The following is a 26,232-nucleotide window of genomic DNA, read 5'->3' as shown; positions in this document are numbered from 1 at the left end:
AGGGCCTCCACCCATCCAGGGAAGGCAGCCTCAGCTCCTCCTGGAAGCAGGCCTGGGGGAAGCACCCAGCTCCCACCCCCAACATTAGCCGGATTAGAGGGCAGCGCTGGGCGGAAGAGATAAGCATAGAGAGGGAGGAAGGAGCCAGGTCCCCACCCCCGCCCAAGGGTCCAGGGAGAACACGAAACAGGGCACGGAGAGCGCAAACTCCCGGTCACATCGCGAAATGGAGGCTTGGACTGTGCCTGACACGTAGTAGGCCCTCAAAAGCAAAAATGGTTTTTTGAATAAACACCCACAGGGTTGGGATTCGAACCCTGCGTTGCTTCTGCATCGCGGACTGAAACAGATGGAGCTGAAGTCCTTTATAAAAACTTTATTGGGGAAGGGGGGTAGAAAATGGGGGGTGACGCCCCTGGAATTGAATTAAATAAATAAATAAATAAATAAATAAATAAATAGAACAATAAATAAGCCCCCGTGTGAGTCTGGGGGGCGTCCCCCGGCCCGCGGGGAGAGGGGAGCAGGCTCACGTTGACGTCAGCTGGATGGCAAAGACCTCGCCCCCCGCCGGCGCCTCTGCAGTGCCCGCAGCTTCAGTTGCACCTTCGGCGCCCCCGCCCCCGCCGGCGCCGGCACCCGCGCCGTTGAGACACACGGCCTCACCCGAGCTCTCGGCCTCCTGCACATTATATTCGCCCTTCTTGCAGGCGGTGGACTGCACGTAGAAGGCCAGGCCGGCCCCCGCGGCCAGTAGCGCCGCGCCTCCAGCCGCGCCGCTCACAGCGACCCATAGCCACGGACCTGCGGGGTGCGGACGCTCAAAGAAGGTGGTCGAGCTCCCCCCACCCATCCAACACACCAAGCCCGGGCCACTTCTGCCCCTCCCCACAGGCATGAGGTCAGTTCTCACGTGCCTGGCAGGGAGCCCCAGGGAACCCAGCCTTGGAGGAAAGGAGAGACCCCAGTAAGGCCACCCCCAGCTCGGGTGAGGCCCTAGACCCATTTTATGGGCCACCCCATCACAGGGAGGATTTAAGCCCCTAGCCCCAGAGATACCCAGGAAGTCAAGCAACTCTCCTCACCCTCAAAAGGATGGTGGGGCGGGGGGGAACCCAGTCATTCCTCCACCCCAGAAAGACCCCAGCCCCAGAGATACGCGAAGCGGCAGCAGGATCCTGCTGGGTCCCCACCACTATCCTCTGCCTCTGTCCCTCTCCAGACCCCCTTCTCCACAGCCGCACGCTGGAAGGTGAATTGGATCAAGCCTTCACCACGCAGAACCCACCCAAAGTTAAGTCCCTCCTCACAGCAGTCACAGCCCCGAAGGTTCCCTTCCCTTGGGCTCGTCAGCTCCCTCTCCTTCCACTTGCCACCCCCACTGCGCCATCAAAGCCCCACCCGCCAGGGCGCCCCTAATTTCCACCCCGGCTCACTTCTGTCTCATCTGTGGGGACTGAGAGGGAGGCAGGGACGGGGTCAAGAGTCCAAAGGCGCGGGTCACAGCCCCCTGTAGATCCCTCGCCCAGGCCCCCCCCCACCAGCTGCTACTTACCAGCCACGCGCACGGTGATGCGCCGGGTGTGGCGCCCATGCGCGTTGGTGGCTGCGCACTCATACTCGCCGCCGTGGCTGCCCATAGCGCCCGCCACGCTCAGCGTGCTGTTGTTGCTTGACAGGCCGATGTTGAGCGCCCCCGGGGGCGCACGCCAGCTGATCTGGGCTGGGGGCCAAGCCTCCGCTCGGCAGGTCAGCGTGAAGTTCCCTCCTGGCCGCACGCCTCCTGGAGGCGAGGCAGCCAGCTCGGCCACGACGGGGCGGTCTACAGGGGACAGGAGGTTGAAGGGGCCAGCCGCTGACCGAGAGCCCCCTTCTGAGACTGTCCCTCTTGAGATGAGCAGGCAAAGATCCTGCCTCACTTCAGAGCCCCATCCCCCTACAACTGGACTGCTGTCGGGGCTAAAATCCTGAGCCCTGCTTCACTGAATGGAAGGAGGTGGGGACCCACGCCAGGGCCCTTCAGACCCAGAACTTGAGGGGGCGGGGGCGGGCTCGGGCTCTTGTTCCCTAGAGTTTTCATTACCCTTAACATTTCATGTTAAGGCCAGGATTCCTTGTCCCCAGAAATGGGACTGGGGAGGTGCCCTTGAACTCCCCCGGGGAATCCCACCTCTTTTAGTCACTGTGCCCGAGACCGGATGCCCTCTATCTGGTGCTGCCCGCAACTCACACTCCACGCCCACGGTGACGATCCGGGCGTCAGTGCCGTGCGCGTTGGTGGCCAGGCAGCGGTAGATGCCTGCATCCTGTCGGGACACGCGCAGCCGCTGCGGCCGGGGCGCGCCCTCCCGGGAGCAAAGCACTTGTGGGGAGGGGCGACCCCGGGCGGAGCAGGCCAGCGCAGCAGCGTCGGCGCCTTCCAGCCACGTCTGGTGACTCGGGCAGGTAGATTCATCCATTTGCGGTGGCGCTGCAAAACAGCCATGGGGTGGGGGCGGGGGGGCTCGTTGTTCAGGGAGAAGCCGGGACCTGGAACACCCCCTACTCCCCGCCCGCCTGGGCCTCGCTCACACTCCGCGCTCACGGTGACCATCTTGACCACGGAACCGTGCTGATTGGTGGCGTTGCAGATGTAGGTTCCGGGTGCCAGTTCTCTAGGGATTTGAGGGGCTCTGGGACCAGGGTCTGGGGGTGCCAGCGGCAGCAGCGCCCCCTCGCTGGTGCCTCCGGAGCCAACGCACTCCACGCTCGGCTCTGGCTTCCCATCCACCTCACAGGAAAACAGTTGCCCAGATCCTTCCACCCACGTCCAATTGCTAGGGCAGCTCACCTCCTCAAAACTGGGGCCATCTGGGGGGCAGAGGGACTGGAAGTCAGGACAGGGTGATTCCGACGTACCCCGTCCTGCCCTGTGTTGCCCCCACTCACATTCCACCGTGACGGCTACATTTTTGGCTGCAGACCCTCGAGCATTAGTGGCTTCGCAGCGGTAGGTGCCCGCGTGCTCCCGGACCACACGCAGTGTGCCCTCGACGACCCTGGCTTCCCCAGAGCGCACACAGTTCACATTGGGTGGCGGGACCCCATGGGCCACACAGCTCAGGGAGGCCTCTGTTCCTTCCAGCCAGGTAATGCGTTCAGGGCAGCCCACACTGTCCAGCGCTGGTGCGTCTAGAGAGGAGGGTGTTGTTGAGTTTTGGGGTTTAGGGACAGGTCTAATGTCCCTAGACCCTTTTTCCCATCCCAGGCGGGTAGGCTATGCTCTGCACAGGGACACCAAAGCAAAGGAGTTTCTCTCCAGTCAAGCCGTGCACTGTTTTGGGACTTCCTGAGCCCTGAAGTGTGCTTTTTTCCTGATTCCTACAAAGTGCCCACAGGACCCTCCCCAGTCTTTAGCTTAAAAATTGTTAGCCGGTTTGGAGCACCCACGTTTCCAAGACTCAGCTCAAACGCCAGGCCCCAGGCTCCTGTGGACACGTCCACCCCCTCCCCTCCATCCTTCTCTAAGATCTTCCCCTAATCCGGCTCACCAGCCTCTTGCCTTTCTCAAAATCCTGCTCAAAGGCACGCCTCAGACCCTGTTTCCACCTTCCTCTGTAGTCAGGCCACCCCTAGACACTGAGAACCAGACAGAGGTGCGCCCTATGCACCTCCACTCACACTCCACCGTCAGAGTCACGTCCTTGACCGCCTGGCCCTGGACGTTGGTCGCGGTGCAGTGGTAAGCTCCAGCGAGCGCGCGAGTGACCGGACCCAGCAGGCCCAGGGCCAGCACCGCCCCGCCGTCGGGCCGCGCACAGTGCACCGAGGGCTCTGGGTTTCCACGGGCCTCGCAGCGCAGGGTCTGCTCGGGCCCCTCCGGCCACGTCCAGCTCCTGGGACAGTCCGAATCGTCCAGCCGGGGGGCGTCTGCGGGCAGGGGCATGGGATACAAGAGGCTAGACGTGGACCGTGGGGAAATCCTCCACTTCCATGACACGGCCAGAGACCAGGCAGGCGGAGGTAGGCGAGAGGTTAAAGGCCAACTCACATAGGACGCGCAGCTCGGCGCTCTCGTTCTTTCTCAGGGTCTCCCCGTCAACTTCGAGGGTGGCGTCGCAGAAGAAGCCACGCCTGTCATCGTTCTCGGTGGCGTTCAGCTGGAGCTGGGCGGGCTGTCCCGGGACCGCGGCTGGAATTCCGTCTAGTGTGACTAGGGCTCGGGCCCCGGCTGCGCAGGTTACTGTCACCATCTTCCCCTCGGGGGCGTTGGGCTCGCTCAGGGTCAGGAGGGGTTCCGGGAAGCCTGGGGACGGGGCATTGGCCGGGAGACCACTGACCATGCCCCTCCTGCGGTTCAAGGCTGCCCCTTATCAGCCCGAACCTTCCCCACTTCAGCCAAACCGTGGGTACCGTGCCCTGCCCCTCGGGCTGTTCAGGCTTCTCTCCCTTCTCGCCCCGCCCCTTTGAGGTGGTCAGGCCACATCTCTAGGGATCCTCGTCGGGTCTGCGACCTTCCCCTTTGGGCAGCTCAGACTCCGCTTCTCCAGCTACTATTGAGTCTTCCATCTGCCCCGCCCCTTCGGGACTCTCGGGCCACGCCCATTCCGATACCAGGGCCCCACCCACTATTTGCCCCGCCTTCGCCTTCCTCTGGCTCCACCCCCGAGCCGCCGAGGCCCCACTTCACTCCCTCTTACTGTAGACAGTCACGTTCTCTTGGGTCTCTCGACTCTCGCCCCCCAGGGTCACGTTGCAGACCAGCTGCCTGGCGCCCTCCTGCTCTGCGCTAGCTGTGGCTGTGGCAGTGGCCATGAGAGCGTCCCCCTCGAGGGTGACATCGGGACTCAGCCTCTGGTCCCCCAGCGCCAGGTAGACCTCAGCCTCCGAGGCTGGAAACAGCCCGTCCATGGCGCAGCTTACAGGTCCTTCTGAGCCCACTTCCAAGAGCCGGGGGGCAGCGAGGCGAGGGGCTTCCGGAGGCAGGGCTGGGAGTAGAAGAACAGAGCTTGAACTTACGTATTGAACGCTCAATATGTTCTAAGCGCTTTACAGGCACTCTATTATGGTATTATCCTCAAGGCACAGAGGGGAAAATAACTTTCAGCTGGTGAGTGTTAGGGTAAGAATTAGAATTCAGATTTCTCTGCCTCCAAGCTTCTTAAACATCGGCCCGACCCCCCTGGGTCCCCTCCTCACACCCACTCACCGAAGGTTCGGAGCTCTCTGGGGGCTGAGCTGTTTTCAAACAGCCCCAGGCCATGCGGCCGAAGGTCCAGCTCCGCACGGCACGAGAAATTGGCCCTGTGGTCCTCCCTCCGAGCAAGTACCGTGGCTGTGAGCACCGCACCCCGCGCTCGGGGTGGCTCCCCGGAGAAGCTGCGGCGGATCAGCTCCCGGGCGCCCCGCAACAGAGTCAATGTGAGACTCCCACGAGGCCCAGCGCCGGGGACCCTACAGCTCAGGGTGAAGTTCTCGCCCACTGGCTGCCAGGCAGGCAGCGGCACCAGTTCTACACGATCCGGCCGTTCTGCAACGGGGGAACCACGGCTGTTGGAAATGCCAGGGCTCAGCACGACGTGGCTTGGAACCCAGGGGCCAAGAGGGGGAGGGCGTGCTGATCCAGAGGGTGGGGCCTGTAGGAGAGGACCCCGTTACCCAGGGGGCGGGGCCTGGAAGGGAGGGAAAGTAGCTTGGCCTCTGAGAACTCACGAAAAGTGCGAATGAGCCCGCGAGCCTGCAGTGTGCGTCGCGCGCAGCGGAAGAAGCAGACGGGCTGGGTCTCCGGCTCTCGGATGTCCACCAACTGCCGCGCCAGCCAGCGCAAACCCCTCTGGGTCCCATTCCGGCGCAGCGAGGTCTCCAGGCCACCGCGCTCGGGCCGTGGGCAGTTGGTGCTGCAATTCAGCCACAGCGATCCCCCGCGCTCCACGAGCGCCACGCGGGGCTGTAGGTCCGCCCAGAAAGGCTCTTGCGCGACCACTGCCCGGAGAAACGCGAGCTCAGCCTGGGAGCAACCTCCCCGGGATCTAAGAGCCCCTATGCAGACTCAGGATTCCCAGGGAATGAGCAGAGGCCACAGCCAGGAGTCCCAAGTCCTGCCCAGGTCTCAGGTTTACAAGCGCGCTCCCACGGTCCAGACCTCGAGGGTGTCTCTGGTATATTGCAGCGGAGAGCCCTTCTCTCCAAGGTGCGGATGGAGTGACGGGGAAGAATGGGGGGGAGGGGAGAGATGAGAGGAAACATGGGGTTTTCAACGCACACAGCAATGCTGGGAAGAGGGGACCCTGGGTGGGGGAAGGGAAGCGGACTGGTTCTCACGGTTCTCGCCAGGAGAAGGGGAGACTGGTTGAAGCGAGGGCAAAAGAGAGATGAGGCTGAGTCAAGCGAGGTTAAGGGAGGAGTCCAAACCCGGGTGAAGAGTACGGAAAGAGGACGCGGGGCTGGGCTCATGAAAGGAACCGCGGGAACAGCCGATGGACTCTGTTGCCAGGGCTCCGGGTGGAGCGGGAACAGTGCCTAGGAGTCACGGCAGTTGGTGAGATTTGGGTCTTCGTGGATTTCGAGTGGTGAAGATGCCAGTCCGTGGACCATGGTGCATAGCAGAGGGTTAGGAGGTACCCCGGGAGGGGACAGGGGAGATAATGGAGTCTCCAGAGCTCGAGGCTGGGTGCAGAAGAGCACCCAGGATCTCGAAGAAGGTAGGGTAGAGACCTGAGTGAGCGAGGAGTCCGGAAGCTTGGTGTCCAGTGTGTGTTGTGGGGGAAGAGGGATAGAGAAGAAGGCCCTGGGCTCAAGGTGGGGGCAGAAGCGTGGGAGCGAGGCGAGGGAGGAGCGGGGAGGGGCTTGTGGCCGCTTCTCAGGTCCAGAAACTACGACCCCGCCCTGTCCACCCTGAGCCGGACCGGCTCTTACCTGAGAGACCGAAGAGCCCCAGGCCCAGGGCAGCCCAGAGGCCGAGCAGCGCCCGGTGCAGCCCTGGCGAGGGTCCTGGCATCGCCGCCGCGGGGGAAGCGCAGGAGGCGAGGGGAGCGCGAGCGCTGAGCTGGGCTAGAGGACTGCGCGGCGCGGCGGGTGGGGTGTGGAGGAGGCTGAGTTGCGCTTGGGGATTGGTTTAACGTTGGTAACTTGGTTTCCAAGGAGGGGGCGGCAGCAGAGGCGGCGCGGGGAGGGCGGGAAGGCGAGCGTGCACCAGGCTACCGGCTTTGATGAAGGCGTGCTGGCAGGAGCGAGCGACCCCCAGGGTCTACATGGAGGCCGGCCCCATTGCCCGGAGACTTCTGGGGGCGGCTGCGCACTCCAGCGTCGTCCCCGGCGGCGACGCTGAGGTGGTGTGGATGCAGGGTTGCCCTTCTCAAACCCCCACCCCACTCCTTGCTTAGATGCTATGATAATGAGCTGGACTCCGAGCTCCGCCTCCACATTTAGCCCCTCCCACCAGCCCCCCCCCTTGGAGCGGAGATGGGTTGGGGGCTAGGAGAGATTTGAGACGTGCAGGCTGGGGATGAGAAGGCTCTAGGGGAGGATGTGGGGATGCCTCCCTCACTGATCCTTCCCCTTTTAACCCCTGGGAGCTGAGGGTTACAGCTACGCCTCTAGTCTTTCTCTGGCTCCGCCCCCGCACGCGACAGAAGGGGCGGGGACGAAAGTGACAGCGAGTTGGGAACGTGTGTGCTTGCGCGCAGCGTTCTCGGGCGTCTAAATTAGGGTCGGCTCGGCTCTGGGTCTGTATTTACCCAGCGTTCAGCGGGCACGTGTCTACGCGACTTGTGTGAGCAGGAGCCGCCAAAGAGCGCCTCTGAATCCGCTTTCTGCTCGGCGGGCGGGGCCCTGGACCACGCGGGCCTTGCCAGGCATCCACTGCAGGCCCCGATTCTGCGTCCACGCGAGACCAAGAGACCAACTGTGATACTTTTGACTCCGCATCTGGGTTCCAGGTTTGGACACCCTCCATGTGCTCACCAGGCCCGGTGACCAACAGGACGTTTCCAGGATGCGAATCTGTGACATACACCACCGCCCCCCCCCCCACCTCACCATCTGGTTGCTCCTTCCCCGCAGTCAACACATGGGTATCTTTTCTGCGTATCCACGTTCCTCACAAAGTACATTTGACCCAGCCCACCTGTGCTCTCACTCCCAGAACTAATGGTGAACTATGGGGATTAGTTCTCTCCCCACCCCTGCCCTCCAGGAAAGTGCAGGGTGTAAAGGGCGAGGGGGGGTAGGAAACTTAACATCCAATCAGAGCTGCTGCGTGGCAGCGCTGGAGCCAATCAGGAGAAGTCATACCATGAACCAGCCTTTCCACAGCCTAAAGCCCCCCTGGGCCCATGCCTTGCCCCTCTGCTCCGCATTGATAATGCCCACGGGAGAGGTTTTTACTACATCGGCTGGGAATGCGGAGGGAATGGGGCTCCAGCATGGGAGACCAGAGTGAAAAACCTCAGGTGCCCTCAGGGAGACAGGAATTTGGAGAAAATGATAGAGGCAAGGCCAAAAAGAAGACCACTTCAGTCAGAGGAGGTGCACTAATGGGGGACCTTTATGCCCAGGGGCAGAAGCTGGCTGAGGAAGGCTTTATTGATCCAGGCAAGGTTCCCCCAAATGTTCCAGATTCCTTTTTCCTCCAGCTCAGCCAGCATGGACCACTGCCTCTATGCCCGAGACTTCATCGACAGGTACTTTCTCAGGCAGAGGGCCCCCACTACAAGAAGGATCCCCACAAGGGCTGCGATGGAGGTGGAGGCCAAGGCTTTGGACGCAGGGCTCCAAGCTGGAGACAAGAGGGGAGAATTAGGAACAGAGCACTTGGAGGTGTGACAACCCGCATGGACATGCTCTGGCTTGGCCCACATAACCCTTCCCCACTCTTCCCAGGGTTATAAGGGTGCCTCACCGAGGACTGGCAGCGTCATGGGTGCCGAGCTACTGAGGACCACCAGGCCATCGAGATTGAGGCGGGCGTAGCAGGTAACGGGCTGCCCGAAGTCACTGGGCCTGGCGCGTAACGCGTAAGTCAGCGTCACGTTGGCCAGATCCCGGCCGGTGAAGCGCTCCAGGCTCTCGGAGTAGATGACCCGGCCACCGCGCCTCAGAATCACCACCAGGAAGCCCACGGGGAACACGTGTGTCACATGGCAGCGCAGAGTGTACTCACTGCCCATTAAGACCGGAGGCTCCAGGATCACGCTGCGTGGCTGTTCTAAAGCAAGAGGGGGCCGCTGGGCAAGGTCCGAGGGCTCCCCCTAGCGCGACTGTCCGTTACCCCCGCTCCGTCCTCCTCCCCGCACCCCAGCCAGGCCTGAGCCCCTGTCCCTCACTGTAGGCGGTAATCCTGGCGGTGGCCCCCCGCGTTTCTCCCGCGCAGGTGACGAAGCAGTGCACATCGGAGCTCCAGGCCCTCACATCCAGCAGCTGGTAGGATACCCAACCGGGCCCACTGAGCGTGTCGCCTCGCCGCAGCTCGGTGCGGAGGCTGGAACCCTCCGGTAGGGGGCAGCTGCTGCTGCAGTTGAGCCACACTGAGCCCCCCGGCGGCACGGCCTTGAGCTCGGGGCTTATGCGCACCCAGAAGGGTGCTGAGGTCTCCGGGGGCGCGGGAGAGGGGCCTCCCGGGCCTTGCGTCCGCGCACTCCGGCGCCTCCGCGCGCTCCCGCCTCGCGGGTAGGAGGGCGACAGCAAAAGCAGCAACAAGAGGAGGAGCAGAGACCCCATGGCAAAAAGCCCGGACTGAGGGGCCCCGCGCCAGGGAGCCAAGGCTGGCTCCGGAGATAAGGAGGCCCGCAGCACCGCCTCTTCAGCCCCACCCCGGGCAGAGAGAGACAGAGGCTCCGGGGGGCCCCGGAGCCCTGCGGTATACACCCCACTCCCGCAGCTTAAGAATGGGATTCTCCACCCCATTCTAAACCAAATGTCATCGTGTTTTTCTGGAGAGGGATCTTTAATTTTCACTAAAGTCTCAAAAGGCCCTAATAAACCCCAGATTTGGATTAGAGCCTGAGGGCTGGACCTTGAACTGGCAGCCTTCTCTTGGGGCAGGAAGTGGGAGGACAGGCCAGAAAAGGCTCCAGCTGGACATGACACCTCCCCTCAACTCACACAAGGCCAGAAGGATGAAATAGCTTTATTAGCACAAGGGAGAGGCTTCCGCAGTTGGGAGGGGGTTCTCCCAGGCCTCTCCTCCCCACGGCCTGCAGAACCCTCGTCGCTGCAGGAATTTGGACCTGCAGACTGTTCTGTTCTTGCATGGCCCCACTGAGATGGAAACAGGTAGGACAAGGCAGGGACACACAGGGGTTGGGCACAGTTTCCTGGGACTCCATGGTTTAGCTATCAAGGAGTGAACACCCACGTTTAGGCATGCCACCAAGTGTCATTGTGAGCACTAGCAGACATGGGTATAGGTGGAGAGGTGGGTTATCAGAGGTCAGTGCCAGTGCTGGGGTGTAAGGGCTCAGTGGGTCATCTCTGGGCATGTCACCAGCTATACCTTGTCACCGTTACTAATCCCTTTCTGGGAGAAAGCAGCTTGGCCAGTGGAGTGGGAAATTCTAGCCCCACTTAATCTTTTTGCCAGGCACTCTTGTGCAGTGCACAACCAGTACAACTGTAGCTGGCGATCCTGAATGAGATTAGACTGAGAGCTCCCTGAGGGCGGGAATCAATGTTCTTCTTGTTTACCATTCTAGCCCACATAAAAGGCACTCAATAAATAGCTAGTAAGAGAACAAATGAATAAATAGGTCATCATCAAGAGTTGGGAACAGTCTGTGGACAGCAATGCTGGTGCTGGCTTCTGTCAGAGGACGTGTGGGGATTTGTGTTTCAGTGCTGCATGTGTCTGTGCAGGGCCACTTCTCTCTTAGGACCGTAAGGCCTCAGCACACGCAGGAGGGGGTGAGTTTCAATGTTTCCCAGTTGGGTGTCCCCATGCTGGAGGTCAGGGTCTCCATCATACACCCTCCGGCCAGGTCAGACCTTGACATCCCTCACATTGATGCCCTGAGCCTTGGCCCCTTCTTTTGTCTCAGTCCTGTGGCTCCACATCAGGTGTGAGGCCTGGGGGTTATAAGTGTGCAGGGGCCATGACCCCAGATGCTGTCTGTATCCTGACTGAGGCCTCTCTCCTGTCCTCTGGCACCCTGGGAAGGTGGGTATAGCTGAATGGCATATGTCCACCACTGTTCGATGCAGCCCTGCTTGTCACAGTTTGGGGGCTGAGGAGGTCCTGTCCGGAGGGGGTAGGCTCAGGGCGGCGTGGCTGGTGTGGTCAGTTTCATGGCAGCCTCTTCCTGGGCCTTCCGGGCCTTCTGTAGCTCATATTTCTGGATCTTCCTCTGGTAGTTATAGATGTAAATGGCTGCGCCCACAGCGCCCAAGATCATCACAAATGCCACCGGAATGACGATGGCCATGTTATTCTGGTGGTCTGTGGGGAGGACACAGGGGGCGGTGAGGGTTGAGCTGCCCTCACTGCCCCTGCCCTGCCCAGCCCTGAACTCCAGCACTTACAGATCACATTGATGACAACTTCACGGGTAACCTCACCGCGAGTGCTGGTGGCCCGACACTGGTAGGTGCCTGCAACCTTCCGCTCGACGGGTCTCAGGTCCCCAATGGGTAGCAAAGCCCCATCCTCTTTCCGGCTACAGTTCAGCTTGGGGGTTGGGTTCCCCCAGGCCTGGCACCTCAGGGTCTGCTGGGAGCCTTCCTGCCATGTCCAGTTTCCCAGGCAATCCCTCTCGTTCAGTCGGGGGCCATCTGAAGAAACACAGCAAGATGAGGGACGGGGTCAGGGACCAGGACATCACTCACCATCTAGGTCTAGGTAAGAAGACTTAGGTAGGAATCTGGGGAAGGGGCTCACTAGGGTGGGGGTGGGAGTGGGTGGAGGCAGGAGTTCTCGGGGTCTTAGGGGTTGGGCCTTGGAGGTAAGGGATCATTGTCTAGCAGCCCCACTCACACAGGACACGGAGCTCCCGGGTCTGGTTCTTGTGTACCACCTGCTCAGCCACCGCCAGGGCAGCAGAGCAGAAGAAGCTGCGTCCGTTGTCCTCGGCGCTGGCATTCAGCTGCAACTGGGCCCTCGGGCCCGGAGGCCTGGCTGGGGCCCCGTTCAGCGTCACCACAGCTCCAGCCTGGGCCTCGCATTCCACGTTCACTGTAGTCCATTCCGAGACCTCGGGCTGGCTCAGGGTCAGGTTGGGAGCCGGGAAGCCTGGAGGTGGGGTGCACAGTGAGCCCCGCCCCTGGCATTAGCCCCACCCCTTCAGAAGCCCCACCTGGGTTTCTACTTACTGTAGATGGTCACGTTCTCCAGAGACCTCCGGCTCTGCCCTCCCAGATTCACCGCACACGTCAAGTACTGGACGCCTTCTTCCTCCACCTTTCCCTCGACCAAGGCTTTGGCCAAGAGTGAGTATTCATTGTACGTGATCGTGGTTTGCAGCCTCCTGTCCCCCAGCGCCAGGTGGACCTCCGCCTCCGAGACTGGAAACAGTCCATACAGGGTGCAGCTCACCAGGCACTGTGTGCCCACTTCCAGTACCGGGTGCGTAGCAAGGTGCGGGTCGGTCGTTGGTAGGACTGGTGAGAGACAGTGGGTGTAAACAGAGAGGAGACAGACATCCTGAAGCCCTTTCCCGGGGCATTTTCATTCCCCCACCTGGAACACTCTCTTCCCGGGACACTGTGGCCTGGGTCACCCTTGTCCCAGGACACGTGTACCACTTGCCCTGGGTCACAGCCTTCTCAGTGGATCCTGCAGTCCAGGCACCACATCCCAGAACACTCCACCCCAGTGGCCAAGAAGATGCTCTTCCCAGAAACCTTTGCAATCAAGGTTGCCACCTTCTCAATGCCCCCACGGCCAGGGGCCTCTCCTTCCCAGAGACCTCACACCCCAAGCAGGAAACCCCTGTCATCCCATCCTCTCTACTGGCTCCCCAGTGCCTCACCAAAGGTTCGGAGCTTCCTGGGGGCCGAGCTGTTCTGGAACAGTGCCAGCCCTTGGGACCGCAGGTCCAGCTCCGTGCGGCAAGAGAAATTGGCGCCGTGGTCATCTCTGCTCACCAGCACCGTGACTGTGACCTCGGCAGGCTCCCCGTCTCTCGCTGGCTGACGGCCCAGCTCCTTCCCCTCACGAAGCAGCACCACGGTGAGGTGGTCCCGGGGGGCCCCACCGGACACCATGCAGCGCAGGGTGAGGTTCTCGCCCACGGGCTGCCAGCGGGGCAGGGGGGCCAGCTCCACGCGTTCCGGGAACCCTGGAGGGGAGGGGAGTGTTGTTTGAACTGGCTGGCCGCCCGCCCACAGGAACGTCGGGGCCCTGGCTACACCTGCTCGGGAAGTCTCACCACGCTCTTCCGAGAACACACCCCAAACCACCTAAACTAGAGAGGAATGTTAAGAGCTTCAGGATAACCCAGTGAGAAGTTCCCAAGTGGTTGTGAAGGAGGCAGAATACATTTTTATTCACTGCAGCATCTGAGAGTGAAAAGTGGGAAAGAATTTCGAGGTTTGTTGCCAGGAGTCCCGGCAAATGAATACAGTTCATTTAAGCTGTCCAGTCTCTAGACGTTGTTGTAAAAAAACTCCTGTTTTTCCTTGTCCTTTTTTTGGCCTTAGCATTTTTCTCCATAGCATCCCTCACCTCTGAGGTAAGAGATCATCTACTCAGTTAATTTGCTTTTCCACTATTCCTGCCATGGAATGTCAACCCAGGAGGCCAGGGATCTTTGTCTGTTTTGTTCCCTGTTGTATCCTTGACACCCGATACGCACTCTATTTTTTTTTTTTTGGCCACGCCCCGCGGCTTGTGGGATCTTAGCTCCCCGACCAGGGATCGAACCCATGCCCTTGGTAGTGGAAGCGCAGAGTCTTAACCACTGGACCGCCAGGGAAGTCCCTTAGGCACTCTATGTTTGTAGAAAGAATAAGGTTGAGACACCCACACCGATGCGAGGCCTTTCAGGAGCTTGCTTTCAAGGGTTCCCAAATGAACCGTGTGATCCCCTGAAATGTTAAAAATCTAAGAACCACCCACAGACCCTCAGAACGAAACCCTGAATATCCCCTGAAAACACTACACGCGAGCTTGGTTGCCGGGGTCTCCATTCTGCATGAGGTAACAGAATTCCAAGCCTGGATCGCCAGTGGAAATTGCCCGCAGAGCCCTGGTGAGCTGAGACTCACTCCCCGACCCCAGGCTCCCTAGGGAGGGGTCTTGAAGCCTCCCACTTTCAGTCCCTTCTCAAGAGGCCCTGAAATGTCACTTAAACAGTAGTGATGTTGGGAGTTGATTTTTGGACATGAGTCCACCTTCTCCCCAGGTTGCCAATCTCCTGAATAAAGCAACCTTTCCTTTTCCAACCTAAGCGGGGGTGGGGGGGGGGGAAAGCAGTGATGTTAAAATGTCAGGAGCCTGGAGTTGATTCCTAGCTCTGCTGGTTCTTTGTTATGGCCTGTGGGGGAGTGACTTTGCACACTGGAACAGTCCCAGCCCTCGGGGCTACAGAAATGCCTCAGTTTTCTAAGCTGTAACCTGGGGCTAATGAAGGTAGGACTATTATTATCGTTATTATTATTATTAGGACTATTATTAATCCACTTCAGAAGTTGAGAGTGACTGTACATGGGCATGAGGTTACTTTTTTTTTGACTTTTGATTAAATGTTTATTCATTTTAATTTTGCCTTTTTAAAAATTTTGAAGCCAATATATTGTGTTTTCCACATCTGAATTTTTTTGTGTGTGGTTACTTTTTAAGGTGAGAGATATGTTCTTAAACTAGACTTCTACAACACTATAAATACTCCAAACTTCATTGCAGTGTATGCTAACAGCTGTTAAAAAAAAAAAAAAAAAGGTTGAGAAAACCCTCAGACGTCCAACTCTTACCTCTGACCATCTGTTGCAAACTCCAACTTGCAGAGCTGGCGGCCCCCTCAAACCACAGCCTCCAAATGGAACTCACATCTTGGAGCCCAGATCCTTGCCCTGAAGGCCAGACTGGGGGAGGAGGCCTGTTCTGCCTGTACCTCTCCTTGACTTCCCATCTTTAGTCCCTCACTTAAGTCCTGGTCACTCCACTCTTCAAATATTTGTCTGCCCCTCCCTTCTCGTATGCGAAACTGCGGTCAACATGCACGACCTGGACTGGGTCCATGGGCAGCTGCTCTCTGGCTTCCTGTAAGGTCAGCCCTCTGCTCTGGATCCCTGGCCTGCTCACACACCCTCCATGGCTCCCTGTCACCCTAAGAAGAAAGTCTCAGCTCCTCGGCCTGGCATTCAAAGTCCTGCCAAACTCAGCTCCAGCCACACCGATCTGTTGATATTCAATCCCTCTTGCCTCCCCAACCCCAGGTCAGCATGTTTCCCCACTCCAAATCTTTGCCCAGGCTATTCCCTCTGTCTAGAATGCCTGTCTTTACCAACTCCTACGCATCCTTCAAGGCCCAGTTAGGGGTCACTTCCTGCAGGAATTACAACTCTTTCTAGAGAAAGCTCAGCCACCCAGAGATGCTCCCTCATCTTTACACTGGCAGTGGGGCAGGACCAAGCTCGAGTCTCTCCTAGGTGACCCCTTGCTACTGTGTGCAGCTGTCTGTTCCATTTCACAGAGGTGAAAACTAAGGCAAAGTCTGGCACCCGAAGAGGGAGAAATATATCAGGGCCAGGACTCAAACCTGGAAGATTGGGCTTTCAACTCTCAGGGTGAGATGCAGAAGGTCCTGTGAAAAGGTTTTCTGGGGGTTTTCAGAGGCCACCGGGAATGTTTGGGGACTTCCCTCACTTGGCCAGCAGCTGCTCAGACATCCTCCAAATCAGAAACAAAGCTGATGTTTGCCCCAAAGCTTCTTTTACACAGGCCCTGTGAAGGCGGAATGTCCTCCAGGCCTCACTGCATCATTAGACCCTTCCGAGGAGGTCTCATGTGAAAAGCAACCAGGAAGCCACGTATTCCCCCCTCCCCCGCTCCCCACATCAGAGTCACCCAGTTAGTGAGGCCCATGCTGGGACTAGAACCCAAGGCTGTCTGATCGCAAGGCCAGTTGGCCAGTTCTCTTTCTTTCTTCCTTTTTTATTTTGTTTTGTTTTCATTTGAATTTCATTTACCTATGTATTGCTTACAGTCATGCTAACTCACTGTCACACTTCAAAATGCCCAAAGTAAAAAAAAGGCACATGGAGAAAACTCGCTCCCTGTGCTCTCCCAGAGCCCTGCACCTTCTCTCCTCACAGCCAGCTATATTGTCATTTGTTGTATTTCCTTTCTGGGCCCTTTAATGCAGAAACACAGCCTCCCTAACTCCGAGCCCATGGCTCCCTAACACTGTGGGTGGCATGCCACTCATTCTGGGCATACCTTACTTTTGAACTTGACAATACATCTTGGAGCACCTGTCTCATTCTTTTACACGGTTGCATACTATTCCACGGGATGACTGAACCACAGTTTCTCTCCCCAGCCCTCTACATTTGAGTGCCTTGCAAACTTTTACCCTTTCAGATCAAGCCACAGTGAATAACCCCACACTCCCTCAGTACCCTGGTGGGTGGGGACACCTATAGGCCCAATTCCCAGGAGTGGGTTTTCTGTGTCAAAGGACCCAGACATGTGACATTTTGAGGACTGAGTCCATACTTGGAAGTCACCCCCAAGGAAGTTCAAGGAAGGGTTCTAGATGACAATGAGACTTTCAGAAGATGGGTCCCCTTGCCCTTCAGTGAGACCCTACCCGCCCCCACCCCCAAGTAACAAAGGCTGTTCCAACCTGCTGGGGACTCCGTCGTCCACCTCCCCAACCCAGGCTGCCTAGTCCAGCCCCTGGGCCCAGCCACTCACAGTACACGGTGAGGGTCATCAAGGCTGATGACTGGTTGCCGAGGCAGCTCGAGTAGCATATTGGAAAGCTGTCTTTTTGCACGTCACTCAGTTCAAAAACCTTCCAGTTGTTCCCATGGTCTACTTCCCTCTTGGCCAGCTGAGTCTCCAGGCCCAACATTGTGTGTTGGTCACAGGAGGTACTGCAGTTCACCGTTATGGAGGCTCCTCGGGATGTGATGGCTTTTTGAGGATGCACTGACGTTTGGGCACCTCCAGGCCCTGGAACCAAAAGATGTGGAGGGGTCAGACACGACGAATCGGGCTCATTAACATTACTGCATCCAGCCTGTTCTGGGTGCTGCGGACACAGCCTTGAACAAGACAAAACTCTGCTTTCAGCGTGGGAGACAGAAAAATTCACGAGCACACAACATAATTAATAACTGATGCTGACAAGAGCTTTGGCAAGAACAAAATGGGATGATAGAACAGACAGTGCCTTGGTGACAGGGTAGTGTGTGAGCAGAGATCTGGATGATGAGCGGGGGCTGGCCATCGAGAGAAAAGGGAAATGAGTTCCAGGAAAAGGAGCAGCAAGTGCAAAGGTCCTGAGGCAGGGTGGCTGGAGCAGAGTCACAGGGATGAGTTGGGGGGAAATGGGGTCAGGAAGATCATGCAAAGCAGTGTTAAGCCACGCCAAGGAAGTGTTCTTCATTGCGAGGACAATGGGCAGCCATGAAGGATTTTAGCAAAAGAGGGGCATGAAGTTAGTGTTCTTCCCCGCCCCCGCCCGCAAGAGGTCAGGTGGAGGGAGTCAGTCCTCCAGGGATAAAGGGGTTCCAGTCAGGCTGGTTCCTTACCCACTTGGACAACTGGTTTCCCCTCTCAGGACCTCATTTTCCCCATCTGTAAAGTGGGTGAATATAGTCACCCCAACCCCTGCTGATGCAAGTAACTCCTAGCACAGGGCAGGTAGCATGTGGCTGCAGGTAAGAAGGAGGGGGCTTGTTGGGATTAGCTCCCGCAGACTGTGGTACCTCCAAAGCTAAAAAACAAAGTCTGTCTGAGCCCACCCATCTGAAAGCTGCCCCCCACCCCGCCAAAGACCTCTGCCTTCAGCTTTGGGTCTACTCCATCTGGGATGGAGGCGTGCGGAAACAGCAGCTCCATGAATTCTCAAGGGTGATTCTGGGGTCGCTTCCATTTCACAGAGGGAAATGGTGAGACCTGAAGGGAGGTCACTCAGCTAGAAAGTGGTAGAGTCCGGATTAGAACGTTTCATTGAGCTGGTAACCACGGTGTGGTCTGCTCATGAATTTTTCACTCTCCTGCTTCCCGACACTGACCACCATTTGAGACCAACTGTCCCCCTTCTCCCCTCCCTCCTTCTAGCTGGAGTTGATGAAGGGCTGCTGGGGCATCCCATTCCTTAGCCTCTGCTCCCTTGGCAAGTCAGCCCTGGAATTCCCCTGAGTAGAGTCCTGGACTTCCCCCAAGGGCACGGGATGAGGAACAGAATGTCTGTGCGTGTGTGTGTGTGTGTGGGGGGGGTCCCAGTCTACCTAAGCTTGGCACGGGGCCACATCTCTACACGGTCTGACCACCTCCTGGGGCCAGGACACAACCACTGCGATGTGAACACTATTAACTTCTCCATTTTACAGCTGAAAAAGTGAAGCTCCTCTGGGAGGGGCAGCCCATAGTCCGAAGGCACACAGCAAGCCATGATGTAGGGTCTGGATTTGAACCCATGGCTGTTGACTTTCAATCGATGGCTCTAGCCCCAACTTCCCATAAACAGCTACCTAAGTACCAGTGTCCCCAGCCGGTGGGGAGCCGGTCCTCCTACCGCTCCCAGGGCGCAGCCCAGATCCCAAGAGCTAGCCCGACGGCAGCCCCCCCACCCCTGATCACCTGGGAGCAGAGCCCCGAGCAGGGCCAGGAGCGCAAGCAGCGCGGGATGGGCAGCGCCAGGAACCATCGCAGGCGGAGGCAGGTCGGACGAGGTGGCGCAGAGGCGTGGGCGCGAACTGTGGAGCTGAGGACCTTGTGGGTCCTTTTATAGCGGCCAGCCAAGGGGGGCCGAGGGGGCGGTGCTGCCTTCCCGGAAACCTCGCGCTTTCCTCTCCGGAACGAGGGCTCTGGCATTTCCGGATTGAGAGGGTGCCGGGGCCGAGCAGGGTTGTACCCTCTCGCGGGCCGCTCTCGCACCGGAATTTCCGAATTGAAGTAGTGAGGGCTGCCTGGCGGCAGCGGCCACAAAACAACCCGGAGACTGCTCCCGGAGCTAGGGGTCCCGTCCCCGGGCTCGGCTACCCCTGATTCCGCGTTTACACAGTGCTTTATTGGATACTGCCAACCACCCTGGACGGTAGGGACTAAACTGAGGGGTAAACTGAGGCTCCAAGCTGCGAGGTCATTCGAACTCCAGTCTGACTCCCCAGCGCAAGCAGGCCTCTTTAACCGAGTGGACGGTCCCTCGTTTCGGTGGGGCCCCAGGAATCTTCCTGGGGCGCTCTCGATCAAGGGTGCCCCTCCCCAAAGGGGCATGTCCCCGCCCAGTGACACCGAGATTCTCTGAGAAGCGGCCGCAGAAAGCCCAGGCACTTTCTGTGAACCCTGGGGGAGAGGACGTAAGGCGCATCACGTCCGGGGCTCCGCGTCCCCCACCGAGGGGGGTTCCCACTCCCCCGCGGCCTCGCTTCCCCTTTCGGCCACCAGTGCGGGGGCGTCTTTACAGCTTCCAGAAAAAGGAAGGAAGGCGCGTGGTCCTGACGTGCCGAGCCCCTCCGTTGCAGTCCCCAGGCTCCGCGGGGAAACTGAGGCCGCAGACCTCGACGGGGGAGGAGAGAGGGGGCGCTCGAATGCTTGCCTTCTGCAGGGAAACTGAGGCAGCTCCCAGGCCCCGGAATGGGGCGGGGAGAGGGGGCGCTCAAACCCCTGTCCTCTGCTCGCAGCTCCCGTAACTCGAATCGCGGGCGCCAGCACTAAATCTGTACGGGTGTTTGCCCCGGCTTGTTCCATTAGGGTGTTTGGGGGACATTGTGAGGTCCCGCGCCGCGTCTATAGGCAGTCCCACGCCCCCGCCTCCCCCCAAGCCACGCCTGCGCGTGTGACCGCCCAAGACTCGGCATCCACCACGTCAAGGCTGGGGATCCTGGAGTCTCTGAGCGCAGAACCCAGCCGCCTAAGGCTTCCTGTTGTGGCGCGCGCGCCGCGTCGCCAGGGAGACCTCAGAAGGGCCAAGGAGGTCGCGCAGCAGACGGGGAAGGGAGGGGGCTTCAAGGACGCTCGACCCCTTCCTCCCGGGGAAGGGGCTGCGAATTACTCGCCAGCCGGAAAAGAGTCCCTCGCTCCGCCCCGATTGTTCCTAAGGAATTTCCACGGGGATCTTTCTTCTTGCAGTGTGGAAGGTGTTGAATTCCCGCCCCAAACGCACTGGGCAAAGGCGCAGAGCGGGGGCCGGGGACGTCCCTGGGAGGGTCTGGGAAAATCCTCCGCCGGGGGGTCATTTTCCGGAGGATTTTTACCAGGTTCGGATCACTGCTTACTTTGGCCTCTGTCCCAAGTGCGCGGGCGGCGAGCTCCCGCGCGCGGCTCTGGTCCCCCTTACAGCGGTAAAATCGTGCTTCTTCCTTCTGTCTCTCAACACTTGCTACGCAGCGTCGATTGAGAGCCTGCTGTGTGCCAGGCATCGTTCCAGGTGCTGGGGACGCAGCAATGAACAGAATAGGCCAAAATCCCTACCGTCATGCAGAGATCGTCTTAGTCCGGACGACAGAAACAAAAATAAGGTATATGGAGACATAGCTTGTGATTAGTGTTAAGAGAAAGTAAAGCAGGGAAGGGAATAGGAAATGTGAAGGTTAATAAACCTTTAAATAGAGTATTCTGGGAAAGACTGAGAAGGTGACATTTGAGCAAAGAGCAGAGAGTCCTGACAATATCAGGGAAGGAATGTACCAAGCAGAGAGCACTGAATGTGCCAAGGCCCTGAGGTAGGAAGGAGCTGCCTTAAGGAACAGCCAGGAGGCTAGTGTTGCTGGAATGCAGTAAGGGAGGGAGAGGATCGGAGGAGAGGAGGGAAGGAGGGAATGGGGTAGAGCATGGCCTGGGGAGGACTTTGGCCTTTCCTCTCAGTGAGGTGGGAGCCATGGAGGGTTCTGAGCAGAGCAGGGACACGCCCTGACTCAGGCCTTTACAGGCACCCTCCTAAGACAGCAGGAGCTAGAGTCAGTAGTGGGGAGGACAGGGTAGAAGGAAGCCAGGAGACGGGAGAGGAGGTGACTGCTCCAGTGCGGGGGAGCAATGATGGAGCCTGGAGTGGGCAATGGCACTGGGGAGATACGGTCCAATTTGGCATTTATTTTGGCAGCAGGTCCAACTGTGTTTGCTGGGATGTGGGGGGCAGGCAGAGTCAAGGTCAACTCCTTGGTCTTGCTCTGAGGTCCTAGGAGGGTGGAGGGCCATTTCCTGAGATGAGAATGGGGTGATAATAGGGGGCAGTTTGGCAGAAGAAGCACGCACCCCCTAGTCTATGTTCCATTTGTGCTTTCTTGAAAGAAAGGGAAGCAGATGTTCCCCATCCCTTTGCTGCAGCTACCAGGAAGGGCAGGGCTTCCTCCAGGGTGCCAGGCAGTCTCAAGAAGGTCAGGGAATGGCCCCACTGCAGACCAGAGGCTGTGGACCCAGGGCAGAAATACCCAAACCCCACTCCATGGCATCATGCCTGCTCGCCCCTCATTCTGAGGTCTGGCGTGACCACCTTGCAGTTCCCTTGACCTGGAATGCTCTTCTCGTCCCTGATATGGCCAGCCCTTTCTTAGTGGCCTGAGCCTCTTCCTAAAAGCTTTCCCGGACGCTCCCTGACTCCCTGACTCCTTCCATCCTGGGCCACACCCTAAACGTTCCCTGTCACTTGCTCTAATGGTTTCATTACTGAAACTTCATTCACTTGCTGAAATTCTTTTGATTGACCTGTGTCACGTTCATTTGCGTGAGCTCCAGAAGGCCAGGGACCCTCTCAGCTCCAGCATCTGAATCAATGTCTGGTCATTATAGGCAGATGGTCAATACATATGTGTTGAATGAATGAACTTCTCTTATTCTCTGAACATTCTGCACATGCTGTTCCTCCAGCCCAGAATTCCCTTCCTACTGCTTTTACAAGAGGTTACCAGAGGATTTCATCTACCAGGTTGTAACAGGGCTAGGAGCACAAAGAATTGAACCTGGCCCCTGCAGTGAGAGTGCCAAGTCCACTGGACCGCCAGGGAATTCCCAGATGTCTTTTCAAGAGAACAACTTTGTTTCCTTCAGATAAATACCCAGAAGTGGAATTCCTGGATCATATGGTAGTTCTATTTTTATTTTTTAAAAATTTTTATTGAAATATAGTTGATTTATAATGTTATAGGTAGTTCTATTTTTAATTTTCTGAGGAACCGCCATACTGTTCAGGCCATCGTCTGAGTAATATTCCATTGTAAGGCTATATCAGTTTGTTTATCCATTCATCAATGGATAGACATTTGGGTTGTTTCCACATTTTGGCTCTTATGAATAATGCTGCCATGAGCATTCAGGTACAAGTTGTTGTATGAACATGCTTTCATTTCTTTTGGGTATATACCTTGGAGTGGAATTGTTGAGTCCCATGGTAATTCCATGTTCAACTTTTTGAGGAATTGTCAGACTGTTTTCCATGGCAGCTGCACCATTTTATCAATACATTCCCACCAGCAATGTACAAGGGTTCCAGGTTTGCAATTTCCCCACATCCTTGCCAATATTTATTTTGTTTTATTATTATGGTGATTGCCATCCTAATGGGTGGGAAGTGGTATCTCACTGTGGTTCCCCAGTCCTTCTGATCTGTCCAGTGGATAAGCCAAGCACAATCCTGCAGCAAAGGCAACTGGGGGTGTGCACGGACCAGCAAGTACCGAGGGGATGTGGCCGAAGTGCACCTGCCACCAGCTGTGACCTTGAGCAAGCCACTTCCCCTGGTGGTACCTAGATGGCCTCAGCTGTAGAAAGGGATGGTAATGCATCCCTCAAAGGGTGGGTCTAAGATTTTTCTTCTTTTTTTAACATTATTTACTTACTTTGGTTGTGCCAGTTCTTAGTTGCATCAGGTGGGCTCCTTAGTTGTGGCTCGCGGGCTCCTTAGTTATGGCATGTGAACTCTTAGTTGTGGCTTGCATGTGGGATCTAGTTCCCCGACCACAGGTCGAACCCGGGCCCCCTGCACTGGGAGGGCAGAGTCTTATCTGCTGCCTCACCAGGGAAGTCCCGAGATTTCAGTAAGACCATTCATGTGCAGTGAGAACAGATAACAGGAGTTACAAGTTGTCTGTTTCCATAGGACTCAGCTCTGAGAATCCCCCCTCAAACTTCCTAGGCAGAAATACAGACTTCCTCCTCTGTTCCCACAGGTTAGTTCATTCTAGCATCACGGTTCCTCATCAGAGCCCCAGGGTGTAAAGCAAAAATGCATGACGTTTGGATGTTGATCAAAATATAACTTGGGGGCCTCCCTGGTGGTGCAGTGGTTGAGAGTCTGCCTGCCGATGCAGGGGACACGGGTTCGTGCCCCGGTCCGGGAAGATCCCACATGCCATGGAGTGGCTGGGCCCATGGGCCATGGCCGCTGAGCCTGCGCGTCCGGAGCCTGTGCTCTGCAACGGGAGAGGCCACAACGGTGAGAGGCCCGCGTACCGCAGAAAAAACAAAAACAAACAAACAAACAAAACATAACTTGGCTTCTCCTTCCGCTCTTTGGAAGTTTATTCTGTGGTGGACTCTGCCTTGCCCCTGGCTGAGAATTCTGCCCCTGACTTAGGCCCCGATCAGCATCATGTTCAAATCTCGGAACTTGGTGTTGGATGGGAGCCCCAGGTGAGGCTTCTCCAGGCTGGAAGCCTTGGTAGAGAAGAAGGGCCTAGTCCCCCTGCTGTTGACCCTCTTTCTGTCCCCCTCACCTCCTCTCACCAGCCTGTGGGTCCCTCCTGCCCAGCCAGGTGCAAGGAGGAGGGGACAGGGCGTTTCCTCCATGGCTGGTGGCTTTGCCCTTTTGGGTACCCCAGCAGCGTGTTAAAGTGTTCTGGGGGGGCTCTTTGAGGCCTCCTCTTCCTGGAGACCCCTTCGCTGGCATGGAGGCATCTTTGATATGGGTTGTGGCTCTTCCCTCAGCCCTTGGGGTCTGATCCTACCCTCTTATTTCTCCTGGTGGGCCTCCATGCTGACCACCAAGAAGCAGACACCCTGACTCCACCATGAGAACCGCCTACCTCTCGCCCCTGGATCTCCTGGGCGTCAGATCCCAGCCCTGTTGACTCACTCGAACTTTCTTAAGCCAGGGTCAGCCTGAGTCTTTGGTGTCCTGCCGTCAGGGATATTTTCCAGAGGCTGTGAAGTCACCTTCCTCTCTAGGCTCTGGGTTAACGCATGTCCCAAGAGGGTGTGATAGGGCTTTTTGTTTTGTTTTGGCTGCGCCGCGCAGCATGTGGGATCTTATTTCCCCGACCAGGGATGGATGTGCAGGTAGCACGTCTGAAGCTCCTCTGAAGAAATGTCTTCACCCATCTCTCTCTTTCTAAAAAAAAAAAAATTATACAGAATTTCAAAATAGACATCAGCAAAGAGGACATGTGATGAAGCCACATGTGCCAACTTCCACAGTCCTCATGGCCAATCCTGTTCCTTCCTTCCCCTTACACCCTGTCATGGGTTCAACTACGTCTCTTCCCCAGGGGGAAAAAAAAGCACTAACCCCCGGATTGTGATCTTATTTAGAAATAGGGTCTTTGCAGATGATCAAGTTCACGTGAAGTCATTAGGGTGGGTGGGCCCTAACCCAACATGACTGTTGCGCTTATAAAAAGGGGAAATTTGAACACAGACACACACAGAGGGACAATGCCATTTGAAGATGATGACAGAGATCAGGGTGATGTATCAAGCCAAGAAATACCAAGGATGCCAGCAAACCACTAGAATCTAGGGGAGGGGGATGGGACAGAGCCTGCCTCACAGCCTCTGAAGGAATGACGTCTTGATCTTGGTCTTCTGCTTCCAAGAACCATGAGACGGTATTTTTCTGTAGTTGAAGCCCTAGTCTGTGGTACTTTGTTAAGGTAGCCTAGGAAACTAATACACATACTATGCCCTGATTATTAGCACATTCTAGGCCCCGGATCGTTTTTTCCTGATGTCTTTTTCCATCCTCGATCTGGCAGAGGGATCCCAGTGTCAGCAACAGGTTCTGACCCCTTCCTTCACCCTGTTTCCTGATGGCTGTGATGTGGACGACTGAGCCTGACTACGCATAGCTACGACTAGGCTGGGCATTGTCAGGACAACAGATGGGTCTTACTTGGGGCCTCGGTGTCCCTGCGGAGCTGGTGAGAGGCACAGGGAGAGGTAGGTAATGGTTTGGGTTTAGCCCAGCATTTCCCAACCAGCCTCTGCACCCCTCCTTCTTTTTTTAAAAAAGATAAATTTTATTTATTTATTTAGGCTGCATTGGGTCTTCGTTGCTGCATGTGGGCTTTCTCTAGTTGTGGCGAGCGGAGGCTACTCTTCGTTGCAGTGCACGGACTTCTCATTACGGTGGCTTCTCTTGTTGCAGAGCACGGGCTCTAGGCGCACGGGCTTCAGTAGTTGTAGCTCATGGGCTCTAGAGCGCAGGCTCCGTAGTTGTGGCGCACGGGCTTAGTTGCTCCGTGGCATATGGGATCTTCCCGGACCAGGACTCGAACCCATGTCCTCTGCATTGGCAGGTGGGTTCTTAACCACTGTGCCACCAGGGAAGTCCCTGCACCCCCTTCTTACTACTGGCTCCAAATAGCTTTTTCTTCTTTTAATTAATTAATTAGGCTGTGCCGGGTCTTAGTTGCCGCACGCAGGATCTTCACCACGGCATGCGGGACCTAGTTCCCCCACCAGGGATTGAACCCGGGCCCCCTGCATTGGGAGTGCAGAGTCTTACCCACTGGACCACCAGGGAAGTCCTAGCTTTTTCTTTTTTACTCAGTCAAATCTGATGCTTTAAGGATCACAATTTATGTTCATTGAGGACTTTCAAAGAACGCGTTGTAAGCTCTGAAGGCACTCCCAAGAAGCATTCCAGAGATGTTTTCAGCGAGGAGCAGCCCAGTCGATGGGTCACTGCGGCCGCCTGGTTGGGCCTGCACACCAGATGGCAGTTCTGGCTTTTTTTTTGCATTCATACTGTTTTATTTTTTAAGATTTTTAAAATAAATTTTATTTTTGGCTGCGTTTGGTCTTTGTTGCTGCATGCGGGCTTTCTCTAGTTGCTGCAAGCGGGGGCTATTCTCCGTTGCGGTGCGTGGGCTTCTCGTTGCGGTGGCTTCTCTTGTTGCGGAGCATGGGCTCTTGGTGCATGGGCTTCAGTAGTT

The 26,232-nt window shown here is 57.1% G+C and overlaps 3 protein-coding genes across 4 annotated transcripts; all 3 read right to left on the bottom strand.

Annotated features, from left to right (window-relative positions):
* Positions 1-361: 361 nt before the first annotated feature.
* On the bottom strand, positions 362-7,725 carry ICAM5 (intercellular adhesion molecule 5). 2 transcript variants are annotated; one of them, XM_049707538.1, is made up of 11 exons: positions 6,895-7,725; positions 5,692-5,961; positions 5,189-5,509; positions 4,680-4,967; positions 4,031-4,171; positions 3,661-3,909; positions 2,929-3,171; positions 2,572-2,850; positions 2,231-2,470; positions 1,556-1,822; positions 362-804 (listed from the first exon to the last, which is right to left on the bottom strand). In XM_049707538.1, exons 1-11 carry the CDS (start codon positions 6,974-6,976, stop codon positions 530-532), a joined length of 2,655 nt encoding a protein of 884 aa, XP_049563495.1. In that variant the 5' UTR covers positions 6,977-7,725; the 3' UTR covers positions 362-529. The 2 variants fall into 2 exon arrangements, with proteins under 2 accessions (XP_049563495.1, XP_004277400.1); XM_004277352.3 differs by having other exon boundaries at positions 4,031-4,285; positions 6,895-7,723.
* A 781-nt stretch (positions 7,726-8,506) lies between these two features.
* ICAM4 (intercellular adhesion molecule 4 (Landsteiner-Wiener blood group)) lies at positions 8,507-9,711 on the bottom strand. Its single transcript, XM_004277351.2, has 3 exons — positions 9,303-9,711; positions 8,879-9,184; positions 8,507-8,755 (listed from the first exon to the last, which is right to left on the bottom strand). Exons 1-3 carry the CDS (start codon positions 9,694-9,696, stop codon positions 8,637-8,639), a joined length of 819 nt encoding a protein of 272 aa, XP_004277399.2. The 5' UTR covers positions 9,697-9,711; the 3' UTR covers positions 8,507-8,636.
* Positions 9,712-10,086: 375 nt separating this feature from the next.
* Positions 10,087-18,931, bottom strand: ICAM1 (intercellular adhesion molecule 1). The gene is made up of 7 exons (XM_004277350.4): positions 18,725-18,931; positions 16,829-17,089; positions 12,939-13,247; positions 12,280-12,567; positions 11,945-12,199; positions 11,494-11,742; positions 10,087-11,410 (listed from the first exon to the last, which is right to left on the bottom strand). The coding sequence occupies exons 1-7, from the start codon at positions 18,789-18,791 to the stop codon at positions 11,229-11,231; spliced, it is 1,611 nt and encodes a 536-aa protein (XP_004277398.1). The 5' UTR covers positions 18,792-18,931; the 3' UTR covers positions 10,087-11,228.
* Positions 18,932-26,232: the final 7,301 nt, after the last annotated feature.

This window comes from Orcinus orca, chromosome 3, assembly GCF_937001465.1.
Source record: "Orcinus orca chromosome 3, mOrcOrc1.1, whole genome shotgun sequence".
NCBI lineage: Eukaryota > Metazoa > Chordata > Mammalia > Artiodactyla > Delphinidae > Orcinus > Orcinus orca.
This window is presented reverse-complemented; position numbering and strand designations above follow the sequence as displayed.

What these genes read in the sequence shown, in the direction of transcription:
- ICAM4 (XM_004277351.2), bottom strand. Translation starts at nt 9,696, where the DNA reads ATGGGGTCTCTGCTCCTCCTCTTGTTGCTGCTTTTGCTGTCGCCCTCC. An exon ending in CGCCAGGATTACCGCCTACA is followed by an intron (nt 9,185 to 9,302) that starts GTGAGGGACAGG and finishes CTCTTGCTTTAG; the next exon opens with AACAGCCACGCAGCGTGATC. An exon ending in CATGACGCTGCCAGTCCTCG is followed by an intron (nt 8,756 to 8,878) that starts GTGAGGCACCCT and finishes TCTTGTCTCCAG; the next exon opens with CTTGGAGCCCTGCGTCCAAA.
- ICAM1 (XM_004277350.4), bottom strand. Translation starts at nt 18,791, where the DNA reads ATGGTTCCTGGCGCTGCCCATCCCGCGCTGCTTGCGCTCCTGGCCCTG. An exon ending in CAGGAAGCTCCGAACCTTTG is followed by an intron (nt 12,568 to 12,938) that starts GTGAGGCACTGG and finishes GTCTCTCACCAG; the next exon opens with TCCTACCAACGACCGACCCG. An exon ending in AGTTGTCATCAATGTGATCT is followed by an intron (nt 11,411 to 11,493) that starts GTAAGTGCTGGA and finishes TCCTCCCCACAG; the next exon opens with ACCACCAGAATAACATGGCC.
- ICAM5 (XM_004277352.3), bottom strand. Translation starts at nt 6,976, where the DNA reads ATGCCAGGACCCTCGCCAGGGCTGCACCGGGCGCTGCTCGGCCTCTGG. An exon ending in CGGGCTCATTCGCACTTTTC is followed by an intron (nt 5,510 to 5,691) that starts GTGAGTTCTCAG and finishes CCCCCGTTGCAG; the next exon opens with AACGGCCGGATCGTGTAGAA. An exon ending in CGCCGAGCTGCGCGTCCTAT is followed by an intron (nt 3,910 to 4,030) that starts GTGAGTTGGCCT and finishes CCCTGCCCGCAG; the next exon opens with ACGCCCCCCGGCTGGACGAT.